This window comes from Belonocnema kinseyi, chromosome 10 (assembly GCF_010883055.1).
Source record: "Belonocnema kinseyi isolate 2016_QV_RU_SX_M_011 chromosome 10, B_treatae_v1, whole genome shotgun sequence".
Taxonomy (NCBI): domain Eukaryota; kingdom Metazoa; phylum Arthropoda; class Insecta; order Hymenoptera; family Cynipidae; genus Belonocnema; species Belonocnema kinseyi.
Genome location: NC_046666.1, coordinates 34,538,889 through 34,558,411, shown reverse-complemented (window position 1 = coordinate 34,558,411; position 19,523 = coordinate 34,538,889). Strand labels below are relative to the sequence as shown.

The following is a 19,523-nucleotide window of genomic DNA, read 5'->3' as shown; positions in this document are numbered from 1 at the left end:
GATTCCAAATACTTTTTAAATTTCAGAAATTCCACAAAAAAAGATTCATCGTTTAGTAGGAAATTTAACTTTTTTGTCGGGTTTTCGTTTTTTGTGTCGAAAATTAATTTTTTTGAACTGAAAATTTAACTTTTCTAGTTGATTCATAATTTTGATTGAAAATTCATCTTTTTGGTTGAAAGTTGATGAAATTGGATTGAAAATTTGTCTTTTTTCGTAAAAATATAATATTTTTGGTCGTAAATTGCCTCTCTTGTGTTGAAAATTTAACTTTTTTTGTTGAAAATTCTTCTTTGTTGGTTGAAATATCTATTATAACATTATTCGTTGAAAAAAATGTTTGGTTTAGAATCGATTTTTTTGTTGCTTGAAACTGAATTTTTTAAAATGAAAATTTAATTATTGCAATTAATGATTCCTCTTTTTTGGATAAAAATACAACTGTTTGGTTGAAAATGAACTTTTTTGTTGAAATTTTGTATTTTGGGTTTGGAAATTCAACTTTCTTATAGAAAATTTGTCTTTTGGTTTGAACAATAAACAATTTGCATTAATGTTTTTTTCTTTCTGGACAAAATAATCTTTAATTGTTGAAAATCCGTCCTTTTGGTGAGAAAATTGATCATTTTACTTTAAAATTCATCTTTTTGTTGAATATTCGTTCTTTGTCAAAAATTAATGATTTCAAACGAAAATTTTACTGACTAATTGATGATTCAAAATTTCGGTTGAAAATTCGTCTTTTTTGGTAGAAATATAATATTTTTAGTGTGAAATTTCCTCTTTTTAGTTGAAAATTCAACTTTTTTTTTGTTGAAATTTTGTCGTTATTAGTTGAAAATTCAACTGTTTTGGTAGAAAATTAACTATTGGTTAAAACTAAAATTGATATCTTTCCTGGTTGAAGATTTAATAATTTTGTTCGTTAAATACGACTGTTTTTTATTCAAATTAAAATTTTTTTGTCGAAATATCTTGTATTAGATTAATCATTAAATTTTTTTTGGTTTTGAATTGATTTTTTTCTGCTTGAAAATTAATTTTTATACAGAAAATTTAACTATTCGAACTAAAGATTCATCATTTTAGTTGAAAATTCGTTTATTTAGTTAAAAGTTGAACTATTTTGTACAAATTTAAAACGTATTTTCCCCATACTTGAATAAAAATTAATCTTTTTTAGTTGAAAATTCGTCTTTCTTGGTATAAAAATGATCTTTTTTCGTTCAAATTTTCCTCTTTTTTGGTTAAAAATACAACTGTTTTGTTGAAAATTAAGTATTTTGTTGAAATTGTATATTTTATGGTTGAAAATTCAACTGTTTTATAAAAAATTCGTGTTTTAGCTTGAAAATGTCATGACTAAAAAATCTTTATTTGTTAAAAATTCATAAGTTTAGTTGAAAATTCATAATTTTTATTGAAAATTCATAATTTTATTTTAAATTCAACTTTTTGTTGAATATTCGTTTCTTTGTGTCGAAAATGAATGTTTTTCAAGTGAAAATTTAACTATTCAAATTGAAGATTCATCATTTTAGTTGAAAATTCATCTCCTTGGTTGAAAGTTTAACTATTTTGATTAAATTTGTATTTTTAAAATTTAATTTTGGTTGGAAGTTAAACTACTTTTTGAGAATTTTTTTCTGGTTTGATATTTATTTTTTAAATTGGAAATGTAATTTTTCCATACTTGAATACAAATTAATCGTTGTTAGTTGAAAATTCGTATTTTTTGGTATAAGCATAATTTTTTTGGTTAAAATTTTCCTCTTTTTTGTTAAAAATACAACTGTTTGGTTGAAAATCAACTTTTTTGTTGAAATTGTATATTTTGCGGTTGAAAATTCAACTGTTTTATAGAAAATTCGTCTTTTGGCTTGAAAATGTCATGACTAAAAAATCTTTATTTATTGAAAACTCATCATTTTAATTCATAAAATTCATAAAAATTTATTTCTTTGGTTAAAAGTTGAACTATTTTGTACAAAATTGATATTTTTTAATCTTATTTGATTTTGGTTGGAAATTGAACTACTTTTTTTAAAATTACATATTTTTGTTTGAAATTTGTTTTTTTATATTGAAAACGTATTTTCTCCATAGTTGAATAAAAATTAATCTATTTTAGTGGAAAATTCGTCTTTCTTGGTATAAAAATTATCTTTTTGGTTCAAATTTCCCTTTTTTGGTAAAAAATACAAGTGTTTGGTTTAAAATTAAATATTTGTTGAAATTTTATATTTTGGGGTTGAAAATCAACTGTTTTTTATAGGAAATTCGTCTTTTAGCTTGAAATTGTTATGACTAAAAAATCCTTATTTGTTGAAAATTCATCATTTTAGTTGAAAATTCATAATTTTAATTCAAAATTAAACTTTGTGTTGAATGTTCCTTTTTTGTCGAAAACTTTTTTTTTAACTGAAAATTTAACTATTCAAATTGAAGATTCATCAGTTTAGTTGAAGATTCATCTTCTTGGTTGAAAATTGAACTACTTTCTTGAGAATTTTTTTTCTGGTTTGAAATTTATTTATTTTTAATTGAAAATGTAATTTTTGCATACTTGAATACAAATTAATAGTTTTTAGTTGAAAATTCGTCTTTTTTAATATAAAAATAATTTGTTTGGTTCAAATTTTCCTCTATTTTGTTAAAAATACAAGTGCTTGGTTAAAAGCTTACTTTTTTGTTTAATTTTCATATTTTGGGGTTGAAAATTAAACTATTTTATAGAAAATTCTTTCTTGGTATCAATAAAATGAAATAAAAAACAACAAATTTGGTGTAATTTTTTTTTTGACTGAAAAATCTTCATTTGCTGAGAATTCGTTTTTCTGGTTGGAAAATTAATCTCCCTTTTTGACAATAGAACTATTTGATTGAAAATTCGTTTTTTTTCTATTGCAAATTAATTTTCTGTGTTTAAAATTTAACTAGTCCGTTTTTGGTTGAAAATTTCTATTTTCACTGGAAATTCAACTGTTTATTTGAAAATAAATGTAAATATTTTGCTGAAACTTCATCTCTTTTGGTAGAATTTGAATCTTTTTGGTTGAAATAAATAAATTTGTCATTTTTAAATTTTATTCTGAAGTTTCTTTAATTTCGCTAATAAAATATTCCATTTAAGTAATGCTACAAGATTAAAATGCTGCTCGTTGAATATTACTGGCCAGAGAAAATGGAAAATTGGTTTGGGTAAAAACAGTGAAAATTTATGGAATCTTTTAATTTAAATTTTGTGGTCACCCTGATTTAATTATTTCTATAGAAAGATTTATTTTCTTTATTTTTAAAAATTATTTTTATCATAGGGATCAGGATACTGAAAGCCAAGAATCAGATACTAAGGAAGAAACGGAAGTCAAACCCGATTTGAAACCACGAAATTCGATAGTGAGAAGTTGTGGTGTTGAGAATAAGACTGATAAAACAGATGGAACTGGTACGTGAAAAACAGTTTTAATCATTTCCTATTCTTATCAAACAGGAAAATATTTTTTTAATTTGAAATTTCATTTGGTAAGAAACCAGGCGAATTTTTAGTATCAATACATTTTTTAGGAAAAATTTTAACAACAAAAGAAAATATCGAACGTGGATCGATCTCAGCAAATACTTTCCACGTTTATATAAAAGCTGCGGGAGGATATTTCCTTGCTTTTCTAGTATTTCTAGTATTTCTTCTAAATGTAGGAAGTGTTACATTCAGTTCTTGCTGGTTGGCTTATTGGTTAAAGGAAGGCGATGGAGTAAGTACAATTTTATTTTAAAAAGGTAAGAGGGTAGCCATTTAAGACTGAGAACAAAAAATCCGTTCTTTTCTTAGTTTTTAAACACTTTTCTAGGTTTTTTACATTTAAATAAAATCACGGTGGCCGCTTGACCGGGAGTTTTACAAATTCTTAGAAAAAAATCCGTCCAACTTAGATTTCAAGCGTTTTTTAAATAATTAGTTAAATTGTGATCTTTTTCAATTAAGATAGCATTCAGATTAGAATGCGTATTTGAATTAAAAGAATTTCAAAATTCAGTTTTAAAGACTTAAGCAATTAAAAATTAGAACCGTTTAAAATCGAAGATTTTTTATAACAAACATTTTGAGTTGATCAACTGTGAATATGAATTAAATTATGATTTTTAAACATGAATTGCACTCTAAAATTTTAAAAATAAATAATAAATGTAAACGCTCTATTGAAACTTTATAAACTGTTTTTAATTTAAAAATAACTTTTAAATAATATATTTATGATTAAAGGATTTTATTAAAATACAGTCTAAAATATTCCATTTTTAAACAACGTAATTTTAAATTTTGCAATTAAAAAAAAGAACAGTTACTTAATATTTAAAAATATTTGACTGTACATTTAAAATCAGTAATTATAATTAAAATACTCAAAACGGAACAAAGAAACTAAACTTCGAAAATTACAATTTTAATTGTTCTATTTAAAAAAAAATTAATTTGTAAGTCAACTTCTTAAATTTTGATATATAAATAACAATTAAACACCTATTATTCTTGAAAAAAATCGAGTCAATCAAGAAATATTTAGAAGTTTTAAAAAAATTCAAAATTAATTTAAAATTTGAAATGATTTCAAATAATTTAAACGAAGTGTCTACGTGTACCGATAAAGCCCGGCTATTTTTACCAAAATTTCGGTACAAATATTCCAAGGCCTAATTTGAAACCAAATATGGATTTTGGTAGATTTCAAACATGAAATTTAGAAAATTTTTAATAATAACATTTTTTAAGATTGCTAGGAAGACTGAAAATGATTTTTTATTATTATTTGAAATTCGAATAATTTTAAAAGATATTTAGAAGTTGTAAAAAACTTTAAATAATATTTTTTAATTAAAAAAATTTTTAAACCACATGTAGATGTTGCAAAATCTTGAAATAGAATTTCGAAGCATTTTAAGGATTTTAAAACTATTTAAAATAAAAATAATTTAACATAATTTAAACAGAGATTTTTCAATCTTTTACAAATTTATAGTTGGAACGAAAATTTATTCACAATAATAACCGGGAATTTCAAATTTTAACAAATTACGAGCTAGCACTGAAAATTTTCGAAAAGGAACAAAATTTTAAAGTGACACAGGAAATTTTTCCAAAGGATTAAAATTTTGAGTTTAATCAGAGAATTGTCAAATTTTAACCAATCCTGAATTGAAACTGGCATTTATCTAAAAGAATTATAATTCTTCTTGGAAGAGGGAATGTTAAAATTTAAATAAATTCCGAGCTGGAACAGGGAATTTTTGATTAGAATAAATTCTAATTCTGAGTTGAAACGGGATATTTTCGAGAAAAATTAAAATTATAAATTGGAACAGTGAATTTTACAAAAATTTGAATTCTTTTTGGAAAGGGGAAATTTTCAAAAAATATTAAAATTCCGGATTTGAAGAAGGAATTTTCAATTTTTAACCAATTCTGAGTTTGAACCTTTATTTATCATGGAGAATAGCAATTCTCAATGGAAAATTGAATTTTTCTAACAAAATTATTGTTCGGTGTTAAAACAAGGTATTTAAAAAAAATTAAATTATGAATTGGAACAGGGAACTTTTCCAAAAAGTTCTTATTCTTGAAATTAGTTGAAATAGAAAATTTTCGAAAAGAATTAAAATTCTGGACTTAAACAGGAAATTTTTCGAAAAGAGTTAAAATTTCGGATTTAAATAGAGAATTTTCAATTTTTGACAATTGATAAAAGTTCAAAATGTTTAATTTGGCAGTTTAACTACATTTAATTTAAAATTATTAAGCATTTGAATACAAAATTGTTTAATGAAACAAATTTTCAACTTCAATTTCCGAAGTTTAAAATTCAAGAGTTTCATTTTGAGTACTTTTATTTGCAGTTTAGTCCTTATTACTTCGAATGGAACAATTATATTTAGTGTTTGATTTTTTAGATTTCATTGACCGTGAAAAATGTTTGCGAACCGGGGAATAACCGGGAAATGACCGGGAACTTGTTTCTTTGACAAAAATGGCCACCCTGGATAATTGAAACCTTTTTAAATCCTTTAATTATTTCTAAAATCTTTGTAAAATTTTTAAAATCTTTTGAAATTTCTCAACCTGTGTGAAATCTTTTGAAATCTTTATGAAATCTTTTAAATCTTCTGAAATATTTTTGATTATTTTTAAATCCTCGGAATGTTTCTAAAATATTTTTAAAGTATTTTTAAATCTTAAAATTTGTTAGAATCAGAAATATTTTGAAATCTTTCTTATCTTTCTAAAATCTTTGTAAAACATTTGCAAAATTATTTGAATATTTGTAAAATCTTGTTGAAACCATTTAAATGTTTAAATTTTTTGAAATCTTTGCCATCTTTATGAAGTATTTTGATATATTATGAAATCCTTGAAGTCGTTTCAAATCTTTTGAATCTTACTGAAATATTCTGATATCTTTTGAAATCTTTATGAAATCATTTATATATTTAAAATATTTTGAATTTTCAGCAATCTTTGTTAAAATATTTTAAAATCATAGAAATCATTAAACAAACTTTATAAAATCTTTTGTAAATAGTTTGAAGTATTTTAAAATCTTAAAATTTTTTGGAATCAGAAATATTTTGAAACCTTTGTGAAATCTTTGAAATGTTCTGAAATATTTTTGAATATTTTGAAATCTTTGAAATCTTTCTAAAATATTTGTAAAAGTATTTAAATCTTTGTGAAATATTTTTGAAATCATTTAAATGTTTAATATTATTTGAATTATTTATCTTTATGAAGTATTTTTAATCTTTTGTGAGGTCTTAGAAATCTTTGTTATGCTTCTGAAATCTTTAGAATCTTCTGAAATATTTTGAAATATTATGAAATCTTTAAAGTCGTTTAAAATCTTTTGAATCATACTGAAATCTTTCGAAATCTTAATGAAATCATTGAACTATTTAAAATATTTCAAATTACCCGCAATCGTTGTTAAAATATTTTGAAATCATAGAAATCATTAAATAAACTTTATAAAATCCATTTCAAATATTTTAAAGTACTTTTAAATCTTAAAATTTTTTGAAATCAAAATTTTGATGTAAAATCATTAAAAAAATTTTTATCTTTTGAAATCTTTCTAATATCTTTTCAAAGTATTTGAAAATCATTTATATATTTGTGAAATTTTTAAAAATAATTTTAATGTTAAAATTTTTTTGAAATCTTTGCCATCTTTATGAAGTGTTTTGAAATATTTGTGAGATCTAAGAATTCTTTGTTATGTTTTTGAAATCTTTAGAACTTTCTGAAATGTTTTTAAGTTTTTGAAATGTTTTTAAAATCTTTTATATCTTCTGAAATATTTTGAAATATTATGAAATCTTTGAAGTCGTTTAAAATCTTTTGAATCATACCGAAATCTTTTGAAATCTTTTGAAAATTTTATGAAATCATTATGAAATCATTGAAATATTTAAAATCTTTTAAATTCTCCGCAATCTTTGTTCAAATATTTTGAAATCCTAGAAATCATTAAACAAACTTTATAAAATCTTTTAGAAATATTTTTAAGTATTTTTAAATCTTACAATTTTTTAGAATCAGACAAATTTTAAAATCTTTGAAATCTTTGGAAATATTTTTTAATATTTTTAAATCTTTGACATCTTTGTTACATTTGTGCAATATTTGAAACCTTCTAAAATATTATCAAGTCTGTGAGATTTTGAAAAAATCTTCATAAAATCATTGATATTTCTGTAAAATTTCTCAAATATTTAAAAAAATTATGAAATCTTTTTCAATCTTTGAAATATTTTTGAATATTTTGAAATATTTTGGAATCTTTAAAATTGTTCTAAAATTTTTGTGAAATCATTGAAATCTTCGTGTAATAATTGAAATATTTTTAAAAGTTTAGAAATCTTTGAAATCTTTGAAATCTTGAAAAATATTTTTAAGGATTTTCTAATATTTAAAACATTTTTGTGAAATTATTGAAATCTTTTGAATGTCCGGAAAATCTTTGTAAAATTTTCGTAAAATCATTTATATCTTTTTGAAGTTTGAAAATTTTCGGAGATATTTTTCAATGTTTGACAGATTTGAGATCCTTGTGTTGAAGATTTCTTTGTGACATTTGCAACATCTTTTGAAATTTTTTCTATCTCTATGAAATGCTTTGAAATCTTTATGAAATTATTGAAATATTTAAAATCTTTTGGATTCTTTGCAATCTTTGTAAATGTTTGTGAAATCGGCGAAATTTTCATAAAGTCCCTCTAAAATCTGTGAAATCTCTGTAAAATCTTTGAGAAAATAAATAAGAAAATCTGTAAATGAAAGACATTTAAAAATCTACACTTTCCGAAGCACAAAAGATCAAAGTTGAAAAATTGGAATGTCGAGTTCTTTGAACAGAAAAGAAATTCACAATAAACATTTTCAAAACACATTTCTTCAAAATTCAAATTAAAAAATTTGAAAATCTTTTAAATCTTCTGAAACATTTGTGAAATCTATGTAAAATTTTTGAAAATTTTGAGCTATTAAAGCAAAAAGATAGTTCACATTATACATTTTAAGACCGATTTTCTTCAAAATTATAATATTTAAATTTTAAAAATTGTTCATTCACGGAAATTTAAATTTGACATATTGAAAAAGAAGCACTAAAAGTTCTTTAACATTTCCGACTAAAATTTTGAAATTATATTCAAATTTAATTATTTGCCTATTAAAGGTTTCAACTGGCGTTTGTAAAATTTTTCTAACAGCTGAAATTTCGAACCAGAGAGTATATAATGCTTCATTAAAAAAGTGTACAACTTAAAAATTAGAAATTACCTAATTCTCTAAATTTTAATTGTAGTTGTAATTTTGAGATTCAGGTCAAAAAACAAATTCACTATTTCCCATTTTTTCCTATGTGTAAAGCCTATAAGTACCCTCATAATAATTAAATAATAATTAATGATAATTATCCTTAATATCCTTATTTAATTACATTATTTATTTTTGGTATTTATTTTTAAAAATACTATAGAATACAACCATAACAGAGAGAAATGAAACAGTACAATCAAGCAACATCAGCCAGAATCCGGATTTCAGTTATTACCAGACAATCTATGCCAGCTGTATTTTTGTTATTTTGCTCACGAGTATTTTACGAGCATTTGCGATTACTGGTATAACAATAAAAGCCGCAACTTCTTTACACAATCAACTATTTTCCAAAATGATTGGATCTTCTATCAGATTTTTCGAAACAACCCCTGTTGGAAGAATACAGAATTTGTTCAGCAGTGACATGGATGTAGGTGAGTTTTTTTTTATCTAAATCATTTTTCTAAAGTACTTAGGGAACGTCCATTAATTAAGTAAGGATGATTTTTGAGATTTATATTTTTTACTCAATGAATAAAAATAAATAAATTTCAAGAAAATAATTTAAAAATATAAAAAACTTCAGAAACTTTTGAATAAAATGTAGACTTTTGAAGGTCTTGAAATACAATTTTAAATCCTTGTGTGCATACCTGGGTACTCGGTTGCCCAGCACGGTAATTTTTGCATGTGAGTGAAATAAAAATAAAAATTGCGCTCAGGGCCTCCGTCTCGTCGTTATTTAGCTTCATTCTAAGCAAATAGTATATTTAAAATTTATTTAGGAATTATTTTTGCAAAAATAATCAACTCCAAAGTATATATACGTCGCGGAATTTTGGGTGGCTATCGGGGGTTGCTGAATATTATTATGGGGTTGCAAATATAACTTGGGGGTTTTTGAAGGTGAATTGCGTGATTATTTCAAATTTTTGTATCTTTCTGGGAGGCACTCGGTATTTGTGGAAGTAAAATTTTTAGGGTAGTTTTCGGGGATTATATATCAGGTCGGGAGCATTACTTGGAGTGTAGGTATGGGTGGTTTTCAATGTTTGTTGAATATTATTACCGGGTTGAGAATATAACTTGGGGTTTTATAAAGATGACTTGTGTGATTATTTAAAATTCTGAATTTTTGTGTGTTCTGCCAGGAGAAACTCGGGATTTGTTCAGGTAATATTAAATGGAGTGCACGGGGTTAAGGGTTGTTGAATATTATTATGGGATTGGGAATATAACCTCTGGTTTTATGAAGGTGACTTGTTTGGTTGTTTTCAATTTCTGAATTTTTTGTGTGTTTTGCCAGGAGAAACTCGGGATTTGTTCAGTTAACATTAAAAGAAGTGTGCACGGTTACCACTTGTTGAATATTATTATGGGATTGAGAATATAACTTGTGGTTTTGTGAAGGAGACTTGTTTGATTATTTTCAATTTCTGAATTTTTTGTGTGTTCTGCCAGGAGTCACTCAGGATTTGTTCAGGCAAAAGTGGTAGCGGTATATTATATTATTCTAAATTTTCAGAGTGTTTTTTGTGAAGATAATTGTGGTTTTATGAGGTGACTTGTGTGATTTTTTCAAATTTCTGAATTATTTTTTGTGGTCTGCCAGGAGAAACTTGCGATTTAATCAGGTAATATTGAAATGGGTGGGCACGGTTGAGAATTTTTGGAATATTATTATGAGCTTCGGAATATAATTTGTGGTTTTCTGAAGTTTTCGTGTGCCATTATTACAAATTTATACATTTTTAGAGTGTTTTGCGTAAAGAAGCTGGGGATTTGTTCAAGTTAAAGTGTTAATGATAGTTTTTATGAAGGTGTCTTGTTTGATTGTTTTTAATTTCTGAATTTTTGTGTGTTTTGGCAGGAGAAACTCGGGATTTGTTGAGTTAATATTAAAAGGAGTGCACGCGGTTAAGGGTTGTTGGATATTATCATGGGTTGGGAATATCAGTTTTTGTTTTTTGAAGGTGACATGTGTGACTATGTCAAGTTTCTAAAATTGCTGGTGTGTTCTGCCAGGAGGAACTCGAAACTTTTTCAGGTAATAGTGGAAGGGAAGGGGGGTTGTTGGAGGTTGTGGAATATTATTACGAGGTTGGGATTCTAACCTGCGGTTTTATGAAGATGACTTGTGCAATTATTTGAAACTTCTGAATTTTGTTGTGTTTTGCCAGGAGAAACTCAGGATTTTTTCAGGTAATATTAAAAAGAGTGCTCGCGGTTAAGGGTTGTCGAATATTATTATGAGATTGGGAATATAACCTGTGGGTTTATGAAGGTGAGTGATTATTTAAAATTTCTGCGTTTTTGTGTGTTCTGCCAGAAGTCACTCAGGATTTGTTCAGGTAAAAGTGATAGGGGTATATCATATTATTCTAATTTTTAGATTGTTTTTTTTTTGAAGATACTAGGGATCTATTAAAGTTGATGTGGCCTGAATGGTTTTCAGGGGTTTTTGAATACTATTATGGGGCTGGGAATATAACTTGTGGTTTTATGAAGGTGACTTGTGTGATTTTTGAAAATTTCTGATTTATTTGTTGTATTCTGCCAGGAGAAACTTGGGATTTATTCAGGTAATATTGAAAGAGTTGGGCGGTATTAAGGTGGCTCTTGTGACCATTTAAAATTTCTGAATTAATTTTTGTGTTCTGCCAGGAGAAATTTAGGATTTATTCAGGTAATATTGACTTGTGTGATTATTTCAAATTTTTGCATTTTTGTCTGTGTTCTGCCAGGAGGTAGTCAGGATTTATTCAGTTAATAGTGGAAGGGTAGGGTGGGGGTGGAGGGTTGTTTAATATTATTATGAGGTTTGGAATATAACTTGTGTTTTTATGAAGGTGACTTGTGTAATAATTTCCAGTTTTCAAATTGTTAAATGTGTTCTGCAGAGTAAGACGTTAATAAATTTGATCGTTTGAACCTCCCCTCCAAAGCTTTCGCCCCCCTCATTTCACCCTTTGGCCGATTTCCTAACTTTTTCCTCCTATAATTCCCCTCTCAACTCCTGCTTTCCTTTCTTAGCCCTTACCTCCCCTTCCCTACTCACCTTCGTTTTTAATCATTTCCGCTACTTCTCCTCCCCTACTTTCTTCTCACATTCCCTTCTTCCATCCCCTAATTTTCCGTAATATCCCCTACTAACTCTCCCCTCATTTCCCCTCACTTTCACTGCTTGCCCTACCCTCATTTTACCTCATTTCCCCTACCCCCCCATTTCCTTTCACTTCCTCTTCCCTCATTTCCCGTCACTTCGCCTTCTCCCCCCTCATTTCCTGTATCTACCATCCTATCATTTCGCCTAATCCTCTCGTCACACTTTCCCTAATCTCCTCTGAATTCTCCTACTTCCCCTCTCATAATTTTCTCCACGTTTCATTCCCTTATTTCCTCCTACTTCCCCTCCCCTCACCAAGTAACAATTTTTTAGACTTTCAAGATACCTTCCACCCAAAAATCTTTACGGAATTAATGGATGCTCCGTTACAAAATAGTCAAGTTTTAAAACTGAACCAATTTTTCATATTTTAGTGGACAACGGCATGAGAATATCCCTTGAAATGTTTTTGCAGAGTATTCTTACATGCATTTTTGCTATTTTAATAATTTGCTACGTATTTCCCTGGTTTGTCATTCCTTTGCTAGTTTTGGCTGGACTTTTCTACTTTGTTGGCAAAATTTTCAGGTAAATATTATAAAATCTAATTTTAATACAAATTAAGGTAAAACACCCCGTGAAGCCTATTATCGCCTAAGCAATACATATTGAGACGTTATTTTAATTATTATTTGATTTTGAGCATTTAATTTCTAATATAAAATACCATCCTTTTTATCAATAACAATTCATCTCTTTATACTTATTTGCGAAAATTTGAGACTTTTTTTTTAAATCATCACATAAGAAATCTATGATTTTTTTTACCAGTCGTAGATTTTATGGAAAAATATTTTTATTCTCACATTCGCTTATTCTCAATACTCTAAAATATTAGATTCACTGTGCTTCTTAGTGTTAAAAGTTACATTAAAATGCAGTTTGAAAAAAATTTGCGAATGTTTATTCTTTATTTTTGCCACATAAATCTGCCAATTGGCGATTACTAGATCTTGGCGATGACTGGATGTTTCACCTTTTACTCTGATTGTAAGTTGTAAATTTTTAATACAGACAACATTTAATAATATTTCTATAGAGTGGGTGTGAGAGACTTGAAGAGATTCGAAAACGCTTCGCGTTCGCCAGTTTTTAGTTATCTAACAGCGACTACTCAAGGACTTCATACTATTCGAGCTTTCAATAAAGAACAGGAGTTTATTGTCAAGTTAGTTACATACCTTGTTTTTTATTAGCAAATAAATACTATCTTTAATTTTTAAGGGTTTTGTAGCCGCGGATAGAGAATTCCTTATAGGGTGCTCGTCCCCCTGTCGTTATTTTTTCACGGGAGCTAGAATGAGGGGAAATGAGGGGACGGGAGGTAAGGAAATCTAGGAGAAGTGAGGGGAATAAGAGAGAAGTAGCATCAAATGAGGGGAAATATATGGAACACGGGAAAGGGAAATTAAGGAAATGATCGGAAAGTACAGGAAAAAGGTATTAGGGGGAAGGGGGAACGAGTGTGGGCGTATGACAGGGAAGTAGGGGAATTGAGGAGAGAGAGGAGAGAGAGGAGTATGAGATATGGGGAGGGGGATGATGAAAATTACGAGAGGGAAAGTATGGCAATAAGGGAAGGAAAAAATAAAAGTTGATGATATGAGTGGAAATGAGGGTATTGAAAAAGAGCGGGAAGTGATGAGATTTGAGGATAGGGTAAGTAGAGGTAATGTTAGGTAGAGAGGGGGAGGGGTAGTAGGGTAACGCTGACAGTCGGGGAGGAAGTAAGGGGTAGGAAAGTAAAGAATAGAAAAGAAGGATAGTAGGAAAGTGTGAAAGAGTAGAGGAGAGAGAAGTGAGGAAAGGGAGAGGAAAGGAAGTGAGGGGAAGTAGGAGAAACGACGGAAGGGGAACCATGGGGATGACGAATGAGGAATGTGCATGTAGGAGATATGAGTGGGAGAAAGAGAGTTAAGGAAGTGGTAGAAGGGGTACTAGAGCACTGCTAGTAAGAAAGGATGGAGAGTTGGGGAAGTATAGAAGTGGGTGCGAGATAGTAGAAAAGTAAGAGAGAGTAGATGAGAAAGAATTGGGGGAAGGGGGTGAGGGGTCACAAAGGAGAAGTAGGGGAAGAGAGGGGATGAGAAGTATGGTATATGGTGAGGGGAATAAGGAAAATGATAGGAGGAGGAGAGGAATGACAATATGGAAAATAAGGTACAAGTAAGGGGAATTAAGGGGAACAGTCGTATTAGAAATGAGGGAAGTGGAAGTAGAGGAAATAATGGGTAGAGAGGGAGGTAAAGAGGAAAGGGAGTAGGAAAGAGAAGTTGAAGTGACAGGACGGATAATAGAGTGGGGAAGTAGAAAGAATGGAATGATGGGGGTAGAGGAGACGTAGGAAAATAAGGGGGAGTTTTTTGTACTTTTATTACATTTTATTTTATATTAATAATTTTTTTATCATCACGCGAATCCTTAATCAAATATTGTTCACAGATTTCAAGAATTATTGGACGAAAACTGTTCATATGAATATTTTCGAAATTTGGCATCGCGATGGTTGGCAATTAGATTCGATGGTTTATCCGTATTTTGTACTTTTATAGTTTTGATAATCGTGATATGCCTTAAAGGTCACGTGTCACCGGCTTTAGCTGGTTTAGCTTTGGCTTTCGTGGCTCAAACTTCAGGACTTTTTCAATTTTCCCTGAGAATTATTTCCGAACTAGAGACTCGATTCGTAAACGTCGAGAGAATGTGTTACTTCTTGAGGGTGAGTGAAATTTCATTCGGAACAATTTGTTATAACAAAGATTTTTTTAGATTGAATCTAGTTTAACTCAGTCAACATTTTATATAATTTATAAATCAAGGTCTTTATAGTTACGGAATTTGTTATTTATTTCGTTCAAAATTAAATTATTTTAGATCAAAACTTGATCAGTCAAATGATGTGGAATCTGCCTGTTTTAAAGAGGAATCGGTACAAACATTATTTTTTAATTAAAATTTTGAATTTAAATTTAAATCCGAATTGAAATTGAAATTTGAATTTAACTTCAAATTTATATTAAAAACATTTTAATTTGTCAAAGTTTAATACAATTTAGAAATAAAGTTAATAGTTGAAGAATTTTTTATTCATATCGTTCCATATTTAATTATTTTAGGTAAAAACTGGATCACTTAAATAATTTCAAATTGACTCATTTTGAAACAGATTCGGTCTAAATATTTCTTTTTTTAATTTGAATTGAAATTTGATTATAGATTAGAATTTGAAAAATTGAACTGCAAACTTTTAAATTTGTCGAAATTTGGTATAATTTAGAAATCAAGGCCTCATAATAGTTAAATAATTTTTTATTTATATCGTTCAAAAATGATTTATTTTACATAAAAATTTGAAAAGTTAAATATTTTTAAATCTGTCGGGTTTCAAATGGATTTGGTCTAAACATTGTTTCCTAAATTAAAAATTTGAATTTAAAAAAATGATGTTAAACACATTAAAATTTTTCAAGATTTTATGTTATTGCGAAAGCAAGGCCTTTGCAGTTAAAGTAATTTTAATTTATACCTATCGTTTAAAATTGAATTATTTTAGGTCAAAACATGATCAATTAAATAAATTCAAATCTGCCTGTTTTGAAACGGATTCCGTCTAAACAATATTTTTCAAAATAAACGATTTAATTCAAATGTACATTTGATTTTAAAAAACTGATTTAAAAAATTTTAATTTGTTCAAATTTGATACAATTTAGAGATAAAGGCCATAATAGTTGAAGAATTTTTCATTCATATCAATCAATATGGAATTGTTTTAGGTCATAATTGGATCAATTAAATTATTTCAAATGTTCTTATTTTGAAACAGATTCAGTCTAAATATTTATTTTTTTAAATAAAAAATTTGAAATGAACTTTGAATGTAGACAATAATTTTAAAGATTGAACTACAAACTTTTAAAATTGTCTAAATTTGATATAATTTAGAAATGAAGGCCTTAATAGGAAAAGAATTTTTAATTCATATCGCTCAAAATTGAATTTTTGTTGATAAAAACTTGATAAATTAAATAATTTTAAATGTGTCTTTTTTAAATGAATTTGGTCTAAACATATTTTTAATCATTTTTAATTTGAATTTCAAAAATCGAATTTGAAACATTAAAATTGTTTAAGAATTGATACAATTTAAAAATCAAGGTCTTAATAGTTTGAGAATTTGTAATTCATATCGTTCAAAAATTGAATTATTGTAGGTTTTCGAAATTTAAAAATTGTGAATGTAATTTTATATTTATTATAATTGGAAATTTAAAGCATAATTTCAGTTTAAAAGATTTAAAATTCGAGTTTAATATTATTCACTTTGAAGTGTTTAATTTCTATTTTTGAATACTTAAAAAGCGTGGAATCATCCAAAATTCTGATTTCTCTTCAAAATTGTGGTGTTTTCCATATTAATATTTATTATTATAATTAATTCAAATTTAATGTATTAAAATTGTATAGGAAATGGTTAATGAAAATAAAAAAGCGAAAGTTACGATCACTCCCGCTGAGGAATGGCCTACACAAGGTACTATCGAATTCAAAGACGTTCAAATGAGTTACGACGAAAACCTCGCTCTTGTTTTAAATAAGATATCATTTTCCATCAAAGATGGAGAGAAAATAGGTAAAGCTGATTTTTTTCAACATTATTACTCATACAGGGTTGCAACAGATCAGAAAATTTTATAAAATCAGGAGATTTTAAACAAATTTGTTAAAGTCATTTTTTTGTTTGTTTAAAATTCCCCTTATTTGATTTAAAATTCAACTATTATGACAAAAAACACAACTATAAGGTTAAAAATAAACTTTTTTGTTGAAAATTCATGTTTTCGATTTAAAAATCAAACTGATTTTTTAGAAAATTCGTCTTTTTGACATGAAAATTCAATATCTTGGATGAAACTTTGTTTATTAATTGAAATATGCTTGTTAAAATTCAACTCTTTTTTGAAAATTTAGATTTCTTTTCTTATTATTCACACTCGTCACAGTATTTTATATTTTTTTCAATTCTAATTTTATAAACTTTATAAACGTAGGGAATAAAAATTTTATTATTTTGTTAAAAATGTATTCGTTTTGGTTTAAAATTTCATCCTTTAGGTTTGAAAATTCAACTGGCTTGTAGAAAATTCGTCTTTTTGGGTTCAAAATTCAATTACCTTGAAAAAACTTCAACTATTTTGTGAAAATTAACTTTTTGTTGAAAATAAATATATTTAGGTTTGAAAAATAATTTTTTTTATAGACAATTCTTCTCTTTTGATAAAAAATTGGAGTATTTGGTTAAAAATTCTTTAAAAATACAAAATTCAGTTGAAAATTGATATTTTGGAGTTGAAAATTTAACTTATTTTTGGAAAATTCGCTTAAAAAAATGTTAGATTAACATTTTTAATGAAAACTAAACTATTCGATTTATAGTTAACCAAATTGTTGAGTTTTTTAACCAAAGTAATGGACTTCTCAACCAAAAAAGATTTTTTCACAACATTTTCGAACTTTTAAACAATTAATTGAATGTTAAAAAAGTCATTAATTTTCAACAAAGAAGATTACTTTTTAACTGAAAAAGACGAATTTTATTAGAAAATACATGAATTTTCAACCAAACAGTTAAGTTTTCAGTTAGAAAACTTAATTTTGAATAATAAAAAAAATACATCCAACAAAATAATTACATTTTTCACCTACTCTTACATATAAATTATCAAATGGAAAGTGAGCGGTTAAATTTTCAGTTGCAAATAAGTTAATTCCAAGAAACAGAAACGAATTTTCTACCAAAAAAAAAAAACAGATTCAACAAAAAAAAAAACTTTTTTCACAAAATTGTTGAATTTTTAACATAATAATTAAATTTTCAAACAAAAACATAAATTTCAAACGAAAAGATTTTTTTTTTGCTGAAAAAGACGAATTTTCTACAAAATACAGTAATTTTCAACCAAATAGTTTAATTTTTCGAATAAAAAAGATTAATTTACAATTAAAAATAGAATGTTAAAATTCTCAGTTTAAGCAAATGGTTTTAAACAAAGAAAATTAATTTTCTGCCATAAAAGACAAATTTTACAAAAATTGACTAAACACTTTTGGTCGAATAAATTTTAAAAATTCATTTTTTTATTATAGATTCATCATTTTAGTTGAAAACTAATTTATTTAGTTGAAAATTTAACCATTTTGTTGAAAAATTCCGTTTTTTTTTTCTTTAAAAAAATTTTTTTCAACACAAAATTTAGTATACTATTTGTAGTCCAAAATGTATATGTTTGAGTTGAAAACTGAACTATTTCGTTGAAAATTCGTGTAAGTTGTTACATTTTTTTTAAATTTAGAAAATGGATCTTCTTGGGTAAAACCTCATCTCTTTGGTTACAAATTTAGTTATTTTGTTGAAAATTCGTGAATTTTATTGAAAATATAATACCTCTGAGTTGTAATGTATGAGGATTTACTTATTTTTTTTTTAATTTGGATGACTTCTTATAAAACACTGTATGACTGTAATCACTAAAATTCCTTCAGATAAATTCAAAAACATTTTTGTTCTTTATAATGATTGAACTCTTAGGTGTAAGGTTGTTTTTTTTACCTGAAAAAAATTTAGAATGGTTAAGAAAACAAACATTTATTCGTTTTTATTTAAAAATCTCATAAGGTATCGTTGGAAGGACTGGAGGAGGCAAAAGTTCCCTCATCGTCGCACTTTTCAGACTTTGCGAAATTTCTGGTGGAAAGATAACAGTCGATGGTATCGATGTATCAAAAATTGAGCTCGAACTTCTCAGAAGTAAAATTTTCATCATTCCGCAAGATCCTGTACTATTCGGCGGAACCATTAGGTAAGTAATTGTTTTCTCGTTAAATTTTAATTTAAAAATTAGCATTTTCTTTCCTGTGTTAACAAATTTGAATAGCCTTGAAATGCAGGATGGCCACTTTACCGGGAAATCAGGAAAAAACCGGGAATTTAATTTAAAAATTGGGAATTTACTTCTGATAGCAAAAAAATTCGAGTTTCTATTATTTTAATAATTTTGGTCAATTTAGAAAAGTGATTTTTACCTTATTTATAGTCGCAGATTTTTTAAGATTATCTCGGTTCACTCTAATTAAGGCATTATTATTATTTATTATTGAATGATTTATTATCTTTTATCTCACTACCGTACAGAAATTTAATTTCACTTGGAACTTTTATAGTTCATAGTTCAACAAACTGGATTAAAATTTGACCTTATATGCCAGTTAAATATTTATCATTTTAGTTAAAAATTCATCTTTTAGGTTGTAAATAAAATTACTTAGTTGAAATTTCTACTCTTGTTAAAAAAATTTGTTTGGTTGAAGATTCATAATTTTAATCGAACATTAATTTCTGGTTAAAAATGTAACTACTTGCTTGAAAATCCACTTTTACTGGTTAAGAATTAAATTTTTATCAGAAAATTCAACTATTATATT

General features: G+C 26.5%; 1 protein-coding gene across 4 annotated transcripts in view; it reads left to right on the top strand.

Annotated features, from left to right (window-relative positions):
* Window positions 1-19,523, top strand: part of LOC117182044 (multidrug resistance-associated protein 5-like) — an 87,813-nt gene that overhangs the window by 51,824 nt on the left and 16,466 nt on the right. For all 4 annotated transcript variants that reach the window (XM_033375067.1, XM_033375068.1, XM_033375065.1 and 1 more), the window contains 8 exons: window positions 3,318-3,448; window positions 3,568-3,755; window positions 9,033-9,309; window positions 12,416-12,569; window positions 13,081-13,209; window positions 14,484-14,760; window positions 16,509-16,674; window positions 18,718-18,901. In XM_033375067.1, coding sequence (XP_033230958.1) covers window positions 3,318-3,448; window positions 3,568-3,755; window positions 9,033-9,309; window positions 12,416-12,569; window positions 13,081-13,209; window positions 14,484-14,760; window positions 16,509-16,674; window positions 18,718-18,901 — 1,506 coding nt within the window. The remainder of the gene's footprint in view (window positions 1-3,317; window positions 3,449-3,567; window positions 3,756-9,032; window positions 9,310-12,415; window positions 12,570-13,080; window positions 13,210-14,483; window positions 14,761-16,508; window positions 16,675-18,717; window positions 18,902-19,523) is intronic.